Source organism: Pseudonaja textilis, chromosome 4 (assembly GCF_049901715.1).
Source record: "Pseudonaja textilis isolate UNSWEBS1 chromosome 4, rPseTex1.2, whole genome shotgun sequence".
NCBI classification, from domain to species: Eukaryota; Metazoa; Chordata; class Lepidosauria; order Squamata; family Elapidae; genus Pseudonaja; species Pseudonaja textilis.
The window spans coordinates 13,864,894-13,880,699 of NC_141993.1; the positions used below are offsets into that span (position 1 = coordinate 13,864,894).

Here is a 15,806-nt window from a genome sequence, read left to right on the forward strand (position 1 = left end):
CTTGCTGTCCAAAATATGTCTTTGAATACCCAGAGCTTGTATAAAAGCCTCCAGGACATCTTAGAGAGAGAGCGATGAGTCTTTACAACATGATTTTTTAAAACCACCAATCAAAATGTAATTATTTTATTTCAGGGGCTTCCATAGGGAAGGGTCAAAAAGTCGAGCGTGCGTCCATTTATAACTTCCAAAATGAAGAGAATTAAAAGATTCTAAAACAGGGCTATCAAACTTGCAGCCCACAGGCCGGATGTGTCACTGGCCAGGCCCACGCTCGTTTTAGTGAAGGTGAAAAAAGTCATGACATGTCACGTGACAATGCCATGACGATGCAAGTTTGACTTCCCTGTTCTAAAGGACCTAATTCTCTAATCATTCTGGAACACATTTGTTTGATTGTTTATTAATTCACTTGCAACATCTGCTCTGGATTACACACGGAAGAGGAAAAGAATCCCAAAAATACTGGACCAAAATATGGAGATGGATACAAGAGATAGTGGAAGATTAAATAGAATTTAAACCGGAGTTGTTTCTGTTGGGAATAATTAAAGGGCAATATAGGAAAAAGATTAAATATATTTTACTACATATTTTGACAGCAACAAGGATAGTATATGTTGGAAACAAAATAACACACCCTTGGAGGAATTAATAATTCAAAAAATTCTAGATTATGCTGCAATGGAAAAATTGACGTTAAAATTAAAAGATAAAGAAAAGTTGGAGTATTACAAAATTTGGGATAATTGGTATAAATGGTTGAACAATAGAAATAAGGATAAAGGAGATGAGAAAATTATAGATAAAGGTATATGAATGTATATAAAGGTATATAAATGTAGCTATTTACATGAGATTGGTTTGTATAATAATTTGTGTAATAATGACGACACAGTACTGTTAAAATTAAGATCAATATGTATAAAAGGTGAAAAAGAACAATAAAAATTATTGTCAAAAATATTACTACTTCTTTTTCATCATTATGTTGCTGGCACAATTACTATTTTGATTAAAATATAAAAATATACTGTATATTTAAAAATCATTAAGTACACATATTCAATTTCTGACATTCCTTCTTCATTAACTTTGCCCATTCCCTTGCAACATCTGCTCTGGATTACACAGGGAAGAGGAAAGGGCATCCTCAGACATTTTTAAAGATATACCCAAATACACAGTGCCTACAAATATACTGTTCTCTTTTCTGTGTTGTCATAGAAAAAAGTGTTTTTAAATTCTGAATAAGTAAATTGAACAGAGTGCCAAGGTACAAAACTACCTTCAAAGCTACAAAATGTTATATCTTTAAATTCCAGTATTAAGTAACAATAAAAATGTTTATTAAAAAAAATATCAGAACATCTTGATGCTTATGGGAAGGAACAGATGAGAGCTGATATCAAACCTGCTTTCCAATTCTATAGAAGCGAAGTGCTACAGAAAGTCAATCCTTTCTGAGATTTGCATGACTAATTTGCTTTTTTTGTCCAAACCGGATCACTCCCATTCAAGCAAACAAAGGACAAAAGAAAGATAAAAGTAAGGATGCTGATGTCATCTGGACACTTTATGAAATTGCTCTAAAGAACCATGCATGCTGCATGTTAAAAAGTCTGTCTGGAAGTAGCTGAAGAGGTGGGAAGGGATTTATGGCTTGGCTGGGAGCGTCAGAACCTATAGTCAGTATTTTTCTTTTGGGAAATCTTCATAACATCCTTTTAAATAAAAGGAGTGAATCTTGTAGGCTCTTTCTGATCAAAGGGATGAAGCAGTAGGAAGAAATACTTAAAAGAATATCCAGTTTTGCAGTTGAAGTGTTTGTAAACATGTGGAGGCAGACAAGTGTGTAAGGACTCATTCTTAGCCTTTTCCTTTGACAGATCACTAAGCTGTCATCACAAGGGTTTTTTTTTGAGAACCAGCACATGTGAAAGAGGTCAGGAAGATGATATCTGTGGGCAAAATGCATCTGCAAACTAGCTGCTTTTAAATGGTTAAAATCTCAAAAGACCATTACATTGTTTTTGTTGTTGCTAGAGATCTTGTGAGATTGAGATTCTGATTGTATGTTTATATATTATTGAGAGAAGGAGAGACAGTCCAGTCCAAAGCATCAGACTGGGAGACTATAGTCAAGAGGGTGGGGTCAAAAACATCATTAACTTGATGACAAGACTCCGGCCCGTTTTGAATTATGTTACTCTTATCCTAGCATCAGTTTGCCTTGATTATTAGTAGATCAGATTCTTGTGTATAGGTAGCATCAGGGGTGGGATTCAATTTTTTTTAACAACTGGTTCTGTGGGCGTGGCTTAGTTGGTGTGTATGGCTTGGTGGTCATGTGATTGGGTGGGCATGGCCAACTCGACATCACTTATGTCAAAGGACGCTTCTCCTCGCCTGGCCTCTCATGACAGTGGGGCTGTAATGTGCCATTGTAACTTTGAGTGGTCACTAAATCAACTGTTGTAAGTCAAGGATTACCTGTACAAAAATACAAAAAGCTTCTTTACTTGCAAAAAGCTGCCCTAAATACCAATCACTATATTAAAAATATCTGCAACTGGAATTACAAATCAGGCAGGGTTCCAGAGCACCTTGAGGAATTAAAATAGTTAAAATGCAGTGATAACTATCAAGCAGCCAAGTCTTGCTCATAAAGTGAAACCCTTTAGCAGAGGGGTCATTTAAGCTCTCCAGAAAAAGCACACCCAGGAAAAGCAATCCTTAGATCCACTTGCACTACTTAAAAATACCAGCTGGTCTCACTCACCTCACAAGATATCCTAAAGAAATCATCCAGATTTAAGGAAAGGTCACATGCCCCCCAGAAAGGCAGTAAAAAAATCAGTGTCAAGCTTGCATCCTGCCTCTTGGAAGTACACCCCAAAAGGACAGTGCCAGATACCACTAAAGCAGTGAAGGAAGACTCTCCCCATATAGAAAAAAAAACATGAGGCAGGAAAAAATTCAAACACAATACAAATAATTATATCATAACAGTAGCTGTTGCTTGTTGAAGCTGAATAGGGAAAATTATCCCATCAATAAACACAGGATTAAATGTCACCAAGCACAGAATTAACCTTCACCAAAAAACCAGTTTTAGACCAAAACTCAGAAAGGGTATGTAAACTCATGTTTGAATGTCAATTTTTCTAGCTAGACAAGTAGCCTTGCTGGATATCACTCATCTTGGTTCCCTGTCATTAAAAGCTTCTTTCTGACAGCTCTGCTTCATTATTCAATTATTTCTTCAAAGTGCTGATTGTCCAGGGAAGTATTTCCTCCCAACAGAAGTGTAAAAATCTTAAAACAACCCTTCTCCTTTAAGAAAGTCAAGCCCAGAAGCTCTGGAGACAGGAAGTCTAGGCATACTGGCAAGGATGTAATACGGGTGGAAAAAAGCAAAAGGAGATTGCTTCTAACTGCTTAGACAGTTTACAAGGGGTTTTATAGAACAGATCAGAGCCAGTAGAATCCCACCCCTGGGTAGCATGAAATAAACGTGAAGTGCTTTGAACTAAACTCCTGTTCTGTTTCTAGTTACTTGACCAATCTTAATCCCAATCCCAATGAGATCTACTATAGCACTGCCAACAGATGGTCATTTGGTAAAAGCCATTGTCAAACAGATCTCATCATTATTGTAATAGATTCTTCCTGTCAAGCCCAAATCTCCTTCTTTTTAATTTAGACCCATTACTTCTTGTCTTGTCTTTGTCTTCTGGAACAACAACGTCAACTTCAAATTTATCAACTTCTGTACCAGAATCCCATGAAGTCTCTCCAATGCTTTGTAGGTATATTAAGGTGTTATGACTCCCCTTCAAAATTCAAACGAACAAAACAGAAAGCAGCCGTTTCACAATTAAATCAAACAGAAAGAAGTCTTACAAGATAACGGCTGGCAGAAATCTCAATCCATAGCATAAATCTTTACTCTGTCCGGCAAACCAGTCCTGGCAATAAATCTCAAGTCTCAGAGCATCTTGCTGCAACGTCCTCACTCAATAAGTCACTTTGTTCCTGGCAAATTTTACCAGCCCAGCTGTGTTCTTTTATACGCATTGAGGCAACGTGCTAATTTACTGACTCGCCCTCCTCCTTCGTTCCAGCTGAGTTTGCCTTCTCAAACATCTTCTGTTCCTTACATTTAACCACAAATTTTCCAAGTTCTCATCTCCACTAGAAGACTCTCTCACAACTTCCCTGTCAGCCATTCCCGGCTGTTGATCAGATAAGGAACCAGAGGAGGTCAAAGGCCTGACAATTCTAATACATCAGGTCTGTCTTCCTTTGTCACGTCCATCTCCTCATCCTGGTTACTAGTCCAATCACTGAGCCATGCCGGCTCATATTTTTCTGCCATGTCCTCCTCACTTGAACTCATATCAGTCATAGGAGCTGAATCCAAGCCCGGAGCCACAACATTAAGATATTAACATCTGCACCTTTACCAGCACTACACTTATGGACTACATGTGGGAACCATTGTGGAATGGTGATCCCATGCAGTATACATTTTGGATGAAGCGGCAACACATATTTTACCATAACAATTAGCATAGGCCTAATAATGCATGGTTGCTTGGCATAGCTATGTGCTTTCACTAACCATCAGTAAATAAAACTCCAGCTATTGGACCATTTAAAAATCTGTAGAACATAGAGGTACAGTAGGTAGAGATTTCCTAAAAAGTGGTCGTGTAGAAAGCCATTCCAAGGAGGAGGAGAAATTATTAATAAGCCACACTACTCTTCAAATGAATACTTAATGCTGATATTTGTTGTACACAGTTGAAGTATTAATGTATCTAGACAAAATAACAAAAATAGACGAGAAAATTAATACAGTATGCTTGCTAGTTCTCCTTGAACAAAGAATGCAGAATTAATTATTTCAGTTAGGGTTTGGGTTAGTGATCTGATTCTCAAGAATGGTGCATTGCAGGACAAAGGAGTGTGTACTATAAATGGTTAAACAGGATCTTTGTCCAAACATAGCTCCCAAGACAAGTGGGGAAACACTATGCAAAGATGGCTTGATTGTCTCCATTTTTATTCCTCTTCCAGCCTATTTCTGTCTATGTACTTGAAAGAATGTTTTAATTTTATCTTTACAAGAACCTTTGAAATAGGGTCAGTTAAAAGAAGATGAATGACCCAAAGTCACCTGCTAAACTATGGGCAGTTGGGTTCTTACATCTGCATTTTCTTGACCAAGCCCAACACCTTGACCAATGTATTACAATATAATGGTTGTATTACTAGCCAAATAAGCGAAGAGATTCCCTTTTTTTAAAGTGGGGGGAGGTAGAATTTTGCTCATTCATTTTGTTTTGGAATACATAGCAACAACTTTGCAATTATCTCTAAGTCAGCTATTGCAATCATAGAGATTGTACTTTGCATTTATACTTTATAGTGAAGTTTCCATGCCCTGAAATCAGGGGTGGGATATGACAGGGTTAACTACCGGGATTTACGAGCTTCCCTGCACACTGAGAGCGCCTGTAAATCATCATCAGCATGCTGTGTGCAGAGATGCAGCCTTTGAAACAGGCCTCTTTTCCTGCTTTTTTAACTGCAGCTGTGCCTCATTTGGCAGCTGAAGTTAAAAAAAATCAGGAAATAAAGATCAGGTAAGAGCCTGAGTGGGCAGGTGGGCAAAAACATCAGCAGACATAGAACCGGTTCTATGTCTGCTGCTCTTCAGAGCTACCGGTTCTACAGAGGTGGACAGAACCGGTAGAAACCCACCCCTGCCTGAAATCCCATTAAAAAAATGAATCTTTTACAGCACTTGTTATTAAAAATTAAATTATATAAAGTTATCAAATTAAATATATATACATATATAAAGTTATCAAATATTGATAGTACCATGAAGGAAAAAGATTTAAGTCCTTGGACGTCTCTGGTCTTTAAAATGCCACAAAACCAATTCTTTTTGATGCAGCAAACTAATACTTGATGTTTACTAATCCAAGGCAGGTGGATGTGAGCAACACTTTCAGCTGAGATCAAGTCTTGCAATCTCTTAAATTTGGAATTTTAAGCAAGAGTTTTCCACTCTCACTTTTTCACTGGAGTTTTATTTCAGTAAGTTATTCTCAATTTGTTGCCGGTTGCTTTTCAGAACAGCTGATTATTGTGGCAGGTTGTTATTTGTAGTTTGTTATTTTCAATGCTCACTGGTGGCTTCTGCCCTTTGCTTTACCTGCAGGGATCTCTGCTCATTGACTGCATCGCTGACTTAATGGGAAAATGAGTAAAAGGACAGAGATGACACCTGCATACTTGGGATGAGGGAGGTTTATTTTAAAGTTAGAAATGCCTTTGTATTTCTATTTCTCCAGCGTATCTCATGTGGATGCGTTTATTTAATCACCTGAATAAAGATTGCCTGCAGAAGTCCACTAAAGCACATCAATATAGCAACTTGCACAAAGAATTCATTACAAAGCATAGAAGAGACTGCCAGCCTAATTGCATTTAGCATTCAGAGAGGAGAGTCTGCATCAAATGAGGGAGTTGGTAGTGAGGAAAGTCATTCCATAGTATAGCTTGCTCTAGTCTAGATGCAGTAATTCAGCATTGCTGGGAAGTAACACCCTTTTTGCAGCTTTCCCCCAGATGCATAGGAGAAAACATGAGGAGGAAAAATAGATGTCTTTCCAAATCCTGGCGTTATATTATAAATGTCCGGACTACGTGCTTGATCATGACTAATCAATCAAGATTGAGACAAAGAATCTGCCATATGTGTGGAACATGAATGTAGTTTGCAAATGTGTAAATTTATTCCTAATGTTTGAATTGCTCTCATGGTGTAAAATTAATCTCTAACTCTTTGAATGCCACAGATCTATTAGCAAGCTTTTCTATAACCATGGCATGCCTAGATAGGCTAAATAATATTCCGCCAGGCATCGTGAGCTGGTCAATACAACATTAAACAGCTAAATGATTGCTGGCAGCTGAAAGCCCCATTTCCTACCTGCCCAGATCCAAGCCACAGCAGTGAGAGGAACACTTGGGGGAGCACCATCCTTCTGCTTGCTGAGAGCTGATTCTTCATGCTGGTGCTTTACGTTACTGTCTCTGACTGAATTTATCATTGGCCTCCTGTGCTGCTATTCCCCTCCCTTCGCTTTCATAGGGGCTCAGAGGTTCCTGTCATTTTCATGCAAGGAACAAAACTCACAGCAGCCCCATTAAAGGCATACTTGTCTTAGTCTTTGTTGCTTTAGTTTTTCCTCCTCCAGCAAAAAAAATGTACTGTAGAGTGGAACTGAGATCTCCTGAGCCTGCTTTGTGTGAATGACTAAAGAAAGCAAAATTCTTTTTCCAGCTACTTCTGCATTTTTTTTTGGTACCTATTTAGCCTTTAACCTCACCTGTTCTTCCTAAAAGAGGCTTTTCCCTGAGCATTGTATATGACCAGTTCTCGCAGACTGGATTAGGAGTGGCTTTGCAGTGGTAGTCTTGCTGGTATGGACTTCATTGCAAAACAAATGTTTTGGGCTTCATCTAGCTTTTATAAAAGACCTCAATATGGACAAGAGACTTGAGATATCCTGGTTGCCTAAGAGCCGGTTGCTATCTCCCTCAAGATAGCTCTTAATTCAAACATAGATCATTCAAATAAATGAATGGGTCTAGTATGGTTTAGCATAAATCATATTTTTCACCACTGGCAGGGCAAAATTTTAATTTAATCAGAGTAAATTAATAAATTAGCCAAATTAAAAAAAATCTTGCCAGTTATGAAAAATATATTTTATACACTGCATTAAGACAGGGTCTTCAGAATATCCATAATGAGTTTCAAAGGAAGTTAAATGCTTGTGCCTGCTACCATAGAAACCAGGTTGTAGCCCCCTCTGAGGAGCACCTTGGCAAAAAGTGTGCCCTCAATTGAATTTGAAGATGGGGGAAAGAGAATTACAGAAAAAGAATTCTGTAATTCTTTTAATTACAGAATTTAAAAAACACATTTATAGCCATGAACATGAATCTATAGTAGAAAGAGCCATTCCTCTTTTTAACAAAAACACTTGTGGATAAAGGCAAGGGGACAATGAAATCTTTTTGCCAATGGTTAATAAGAAAATCCTTTGGATAGGTCTCAGAAATAGGATATATGCCCAGAATGTGAATTTCAGGAACAAATATTTGTTTTACAGCCACAAAATTGATGAAAGTCTCCGTCTGAAACGCAGCCAGTATGTTTTTTCAGATAACATGGGGAATTGTTTGCCAGGTGGAGAAGAGGGGCTTCAGGCCTTGTAAATGTGAATTCTGTATGCCTAGGATTGTAATCTCAGTGAATGTGTGGAGTTGACTTGGAAGTCACTCTATTCTCTAGATCATAGGAAATAGCAAAAGGGATGCTAAATCACGTTGATGGTAGGTAATGGTGAGTAAGACACAATTCAACAACTGCCCCAGAGCTTAAGAGCTTCTAATATTTTCTACACTCGTTGGTTGTTCACCAGGCTGAATGAGCAAGACCTATTTGCATAGAATTGCAAAGGTGATGATGGTATCCACAACATATTAGTAAGTCTTGAAGTAGAAGGCATGAGTTTTTAAGAGTCATCCTGCTCCAGGAAGAACCATAACTGTAAGAGGCAAACAAATCTTGATGCATTATGTATCTGTGCTAATTCTAGATATTCACATCTCTGAGTTCTTTAGGTTAGGCAAATAGAGACTGTGGCTAGAACTGTGTCTTTCCCCAGCTCCAAATATACACCAGATACCATCTTTCCAGGATGGCCTCTTTGCTGTAACTCTTGCCTTTCATCATCACGTGTCTGATAGGTGCTCTACATGAGCTGTTTAATAGGACCACTAGAAGCTGCAGTTAATGCACAATGCCTAGTAAGTCCTTGCCAATACCGGATAACATATGTACTCCAGGCATTACACTGGCTTCATATTAGCTTGGGGGTACAATTCAAGTGCTGGTTGATACCTATGAAGCCTTATATGGTTTGACTTCTCCAAATATGGAGATCCCTAGTTTTCCTGAGGTTTGAGAGTGGAGGCTTATATGCTTTTAGTGGTAATGCCTATACTGTTGAACAGCCTCACTGACAGAAATTAGATTTTTCCCAACTGTTATATCTTTGCAGAAATAGAAATTTGAAATATAAAATGGAGAAGACACTTACACATGATACAAGCTTCCATGAACACCAACTGGCAGTCAGAAGACATGATGAATTCTTTAATTTCGCAACATATAAAAAGCCTCAGCCTTAATTTCAATTGGGAAAATGTGACCAGGCCAAATCCAAAAATCCTAGGGAATTTCTAGAAGCCTGACACTCTGACAAATCACCCACCAATAGGCACATCATCTGTAGATTATACGAGAGACAATCAACCAGCCCAAAAGAGACCAAAAAGACTCCAGAATCTCTCCACCAATAATCAGCACCCAGATCAGTATAGATTAACTCCAAGGTCAACTTCAGACCAACAATCAAGTATGACGCAACACCCCAATCAAGAAACTGCCAAAGAGCCACCAGGACAGTCCAACCAAAGAATCCCTAAGATGGTCCCCACCCACACATACAAGTCACCAGAATATAAACTGACAGCAAAAAGGATGTTACCTAGTTAGGATAATGAAACATCTGCCAGAAAAGATGCAGAGAGCATCAAGGACTAAGTGATACAAAGCTTGCCTCAGTACTAATCTGTTTTGATTTGACATTCTAGGTTTGTTAGCAGGACTTGGGGAAATGGAGTAGGATCCAAAGAACTTAACGTGAGAGTAAATCCTATTCCAAATGCTGGCATTTACCAATATTTGAAATTTTGGATTTATTGAATGTGGTGAATTAACTGATTATGAAAATATGTATTACAAAAAAAACATAGTGAAAAAAAAATCATCAGATTTTTTTCCTTCTAGGACAAACTTGTAAAGTTTATTTTCTTAATGAAGACAGGCTTTGGGACACAGCCTGGCCCCAATCTACCAATTTTGGTCTAATCGAGAAGCACATGCATAGGCCTATCAAGCTGAATCTCAATTTCTGGGTTTTCTTGACTTTCCCTCAAAAATGGAGAAATCTGAGGTGACTCTTCCAGGACCATAAAGATGTCCTACAAATATTTGTCAAGCTTTTTTTCCTAATGTCCAAAACAGAGAAATAAAGCCAAACTATCTAGATTATCTCCTTTGGACAATTCTTCACTGATATTTAATTTGGTAAAAAGTAATGTTGCAGCCAGTGCTCACCACTTTCTACCACATCACACACAGATCATGAGATGCCTATTATATTAAACATGTTTTTGGTTTGAATGGGAACTAGGATGCAACATAAAATCTTACCAAGGGCTATTCCTGAGCTCTGGATATTATTGTCATGCCCTTGTTAAGAGTTGGACTCTGAGGGAGAGGAGGAACAACCGACAGGGAGTGCAGATGTGGCTCTGGAGGATGTGGAGGAGGCTGGGGAAGGGCAGAAGAACCAGGCCCATCCTAGAACACGCAGGGAGAACTGGAGAAGGAAACAACTTGGCTTATGAGAGAGGAAGTGGCCATGATCCCCCTCATTGGTTGCAACTGGGGAGAATAGTATATAAGAGAGACAGTTAAAACACAGCCTTGCCAGAAGCAAAGTGTGCTTTATTTTGGGCTTAAGTTATCTTGGTTGGCATCCATCCAACAGACTGTGCCTTGTGATCTCCTTGAAGTTGGTAATTACTTATCCTGGTCCGTTGTGGAAATTCCTTCATTGAAGTTTGTTTTGGTTTTTTATTTACCTCTATCTGCTCTTTAAGTTTGGACTGTATTGCTTTCTTTTGGAGACTATTTTTGAATAAGTTTTATCTCCAGCTGAGAATTATTGAACAGTGAGGCCAGGTTGGAGGCATTAAAGGACATTTATTTACATTTTGAATTTTGTTACGTTTGTGTTACGCTCTGGGTCATCACAATTACTAGGGAGAATCAAAATGCCTCCGTTCTCAAAGCTTCATCCCACAAATGTCAAGGCACTCATAGGACTTAGCAATGAATAGTTTTGGAAGCAGGACTTGAAAGAGCTCCTAGTTGAGAGTACTTTCAAGTGAAAGCTCCTTGGGGACTGGATTCAACTGACTGTCACATTCCCACTGGGAAAAACAAAGAGACAATCTATAGAAGTGCTGCTCCCAAGAAAGATCCAGAGGAGAGAGATCTCATGAATCTACTAATTTTCATCTTGTAGGCCAGAAACACTGTTTTAGCCAGGGTTTAGAAGAGAAAACCTGCTCCACTAGCAAGAACTTGATTATACACAAAGAACTATATATTTAATTTATAATTTAATTTTAGTATGTATGTAGCATATTTCATTATAAGATCTTATTCCATATAACTCAATATGACAATAACTGAACAATCATAAGGAAGTTTTCTGCCTGAAGAACCTTCACATCAGAGAAAATGTAAGCTTCGGTCTTACTGGCAGATGATCTTTTTAGACAAAGTCACTTATATAATTCCGAAGATTATTTCTCCTCAGTTTTAACAAGCGGGGTGGAGGAGTTTTCCAAAGTTGAGCTAATTTCAGGTTTTAATAACCAGTTATGACAGAAACAATTTTTGTTAATAATGGTGTGTAATATTTGGGTATCGTCCAAGTAATTTGTTGACTTGTTGTGAATCAAGATTTCCTGAAGATTCTTCTGGAGTTGCCTTTTTCTTTGCCTGAAAAGAACACAAATAAATTTATGCAGTTATTGAATTGAAAAGTAAATTCCCAGTGATTTTTGTTATGGATCCCAATGGCTAAATGACTAGAGTCAATTTTGACAAACTGAACTGGTATTGTCAAAAGTCTATTTTCTTCATTTATTACTCAAACTAACAAATTTTATGGCAAATGTAGCGTAGTTGAATTTTTAAAATCTATTCATAGGAATATGAGAAAAATATATTATTTTGGTCACACTTTGTGGCTAGTTTGGTCTTATCCTGCTAGTTGTTTTTTAATAATCTATTATTTTCTACAAATAAATATAACAGAAAAAACAGAAATGGCAATATGACTTTTTAGATGTGTTCTATATAAACTATTTTGACTTAATGCAGCTAGCTCATACTTTCTATAACCACAAGGAAATCAATGATATGTAATGTATGGACAATTTCAGCAATTATTTTTCTTTTAACCAGTTAGTAAGTTTCTTTTTTTACAAAGCATCATGACTACTTCCAATTTTAGGATTTAATGAAACAAAGGATACTTTCATGGTACCCTAAGTATGGGAATGAGACTTGCATGCAATCTCCCAGATATCCAAAACCAATTTTGGGGATATGGCATACTTCCAACTTTTTCTCTCAATTCTATTTTGTAACAATAGTGAAGCAATTAAGCATATGCTTCCTCCATTTTTGTTTTGTTTTGTTAGCAGTAAAGTTAGCTGTTTGAGGATTGAGCATTTGGCCTCTGTGCTAGTCTTCTCCTATGTCAAGGAACATACTCCCAATAAAAGGATAATTTTTAACTTTTTGGTTCTAGAAAAAGATAGCAGAAACCAATAGTTTCAAAAAATATAATTTAGACTTTTTTTAAGCTTCAAGCTTAAATTGGGATGTTCCAACATCACCAGAAGCAAGTGGTCTCATCATGGCACCAGTGAGGTCAAAACAAACATTCCCAATTGAGTCATTTCCAAGCAGAGCCAACACAGAAATATTTCCAAATTGCACCTCCCACGGTTACTTTGAGCACAAAATAGTTTGTACAGTTCTTTGCCTTTTTAAAAAAAGTGGTTCATAGAGTGAGGATAACAAAGAGTTAAAGCAGACTTTTTTTGAATGAAGAAATGACAATAGAAATGTCAAGTTATGTTATCCTAGTATTGTTTCTCATTTTAATAATAAAAATGGCAGTATTATGGGATCCAGCAGTATCACCACTGACTAATTCCCCTGGCTGACAAGTATTTTAAATTATTTCAAGAGCAATTCATTTAGGATTTCATACACTAGTACCAGCACCTTGAAGCATCAATTGTCTCTGCTTATATTTGCTAAATTATCATTGCTGCCCATTTTAATTAGATGAAAGTTTATTAAAGAAATTTTAAATAAAATACTATGTAATTAAAACAATTGGGTCATTCTGAAGCATTACACACTCAATACAGTTTCTTTATAGAATATTGGGGAAAAATAAAATGCAATTACTTCTGCTTTTGCTGCACATTCAAAGAATGTAGTAATCTCCTTTGCACAAGCACTGTCACTGAACTCATTTGCCTTCCAGCAAGCCATCATCAATGCCATCTCTGTAACACAACTTGCCTCTGTAAAAGAAAGAAACTCCCATCACCCAGGAGTATTTTATAGTTTCTACGAATCTATTGCAAAAGAAACACACAAAACAAAGAAGGACACACAGCAGGCCCTGATATTATTCCAATTCTTAAATAGTATCTATAATTGGAAGAAAGTCACTGGTCAATGGAAAGACATCTGATCAAGGTGGGCCAGATCCCGGTATGTAATTAATGCCTGGCACAAGACAGATATTCGATCAGGCAGGTTTTAGCGGAATCGGTCGAAGCTGTGTGAACCGGTACACGCATGTAGGATGTCAGTACACGTGTACATGGGGCAAGCTTGGTCCACGCGCCTTAACATTTGCGCAGGTTGAGAAATAAGGGCGTGTATACGGATGATTCTGTTCAAATATCTACACTCAGGTAAAGTCAAGATGATCTGGACTCCAGGTAAGGGGACGGGCACGTACGAATGTGAGTTGCCGCCGCCGCCGCCGCCGGTGCCTCCTCCTCCCCGGCGGCCCCCGCTTTTCATAGCAGGACCGCCTCTGGACCTCGAAAAGTACCCTCGCTTAGTTCGGCTGACCCACTGCAAACCAGGCGCCCGGGCGGGATAAAATAGGACCGTCGGACGCCGCTCGCCTTCGCCTACCTCCGAGCTTCAGGCGCCGGTTCGAGACGCGGTCGCCTAGCACCAGGGGCAGCTTCGCTTTGATCGGGCGACGCCTGCCCGGGACCCCCACGAGGTCCCCGAAGCGACTCCTCCAGAGCGATACGCCGCCAGGCGGGCCCGCCATGGCACAGCGGAAGGGCGGCCGCCACGTGATTGGCCTCGTACCATGGAGCCGCACTTCCGATGCTCAAGAGCGGCCGCCGCCGAGGACCTGCGCGAGCGGGGGGCCAAACTGTCCACAGGTTCTCTGAGCTCCGCCGTTGGCCGGAGGTCTCCTGTCAAGAAGCTGCGGGCGGATCCTGAACATGGGGCTCCAAGCTAAACTGACTGGGGGGATGGCTGGACGGCTGGAAGGAGGAGGAAGGTGGGGACCCCTGTGCAGGCGGGCTCCTTGGAAGGCCGGTGTGGGAGCGAGGACTATGGGAGTGACGTTGCGCCCAGTGAAGAGAACTGAATGCAGCCTGGAGCTGGGTCTCCAACCTTGGCAACTTTAAGACCTTCGGGACTTCCAACGCCCAGAATTTTTCAGCCAGCAAAGGGACCTGAAGTCCACCAGCCTTGAAGTTGCCAAGGTTGGAGAGCCCTGGCCTGGAGGATAGAAGGGAAAGGGGGCACAGGATTGAAACCTTGGAACGTATTAAGGGGGTGAATAAGGGTCTAGATTCAGGCAGTATTTTCAATATTAAGCAAAAATCAAGAACGTGGGGGCATAATATTAAACTGACAAGAGGGAAGTTCAAAAGTAACGTTAGAAAGAGTAAGTGGGAGCTTGGAACCAATGTCTATTGCCCGACAAAAATTGAAAAATAAAAGAAAATGTAAAAAAAAACCCTTCGAAGGGCAGACGATGCCCCACTGGATATATTTTCTGCCATCAGGTTTCTGTGTTTGTATGTTTATATTTTTAAAGGCTTGGCTGCTTTTAAACTTTTGAGCTAATAATATTTTAATGATGAACAGCCTTCTCATTTCTGAAAGTTTTCTTACTATAAAACCCCCCAGAAAACACTATTTTATTTTTGTCTCCCATATAATCAGTTAAAATATATTATGAAACTATATAGGGGCAAATAACTATGTATACGTTGTTGAAATAAATCACCTGAGTGTCTAATATACATACTTAATATTAAATGACAAAGTTTGGTTTATTCTTATAAAATATTATGAAACCTACCAGTATGTGAAAGGATTAGGCTTACCCATATATCTACTTATGTATTGCATAGTAGTGTTAAAAACAGTAGTAGAAAAAATAGGTGTCACTGTTTCTTTCCCCTCCCAGGTTCTTCAAATTATTCTGTTTATATAAAACTCCCCCCCCCCCCTTCTTCTTCCATGGCAGATACACAGATCTGACACATTCCCCAGTAAGATTCTGGTCTAAATATTAAAACCTACATATGAACCCAATAATAGTTTTTTAAAAATACCAATTTAAATTACATTTATTCAGATTCTTTATTGATCGATTTATTCTGTTACATCCTGTCATAAAGATTCAAAGGGATGACCTGGAAACAAATTCAATGTGATTTCCCTTTCTGTAACGTACAAAGTGCTTAAGAACATTAACTTTTGTTTTGGGGCAGGGGTGTCAAACTCACATTGTCATGACCGCATCACACGACATATCAGGACTTTTCCTTCTTCACTGAACTGGGCCTGGGCAGCAAGCGGCAGTTGCAATCAGGGTGAAAAAAGTTACAAATGCTGAAATCAGGCTTTGAAAAATTCTCTCTTTAATGAGAGAGAATGTATGTAGAGCCATGCCAGTTAAACTGCTCTTTGTAATGAGGAGTTTAAGATTATAGGA

The 15,806-nt window shown here is 38.8% G+C and overlaps 1 protein-coding gene across 1 annotated transcript; it reads right to left on the minus strand.

Moving 5' to 3' along the window:
• Positions 1-11,332: 11,332 nt before the first annotated feature.
• Positions 11,333-14,154, minus strand: CHCHD1 (coiled-coil-helix-coiled-coil-helix domain containing 1). Its single transcript, XM_026710973.2, has 3 exons — positions 13,970-14,154; positions 13,223-13,341; positions 11,333-11,734 (listed from the first exon to the last, which is right to left on the minus strand). Exons 1-3 carry the CDS (start codon positions 14,112-14,114, stop codon positions 11,633-11,635), a joined length of 366 nt encoding a protein of 121 aa, XP_026566758.1. The 5' UTR covers positions 14,115-14,154; the 3' UTR covers positions 11,333-11,632.
• Between the last annotated feature and the right edge of the window lie 1,652 nt (positions 14,155-15,806).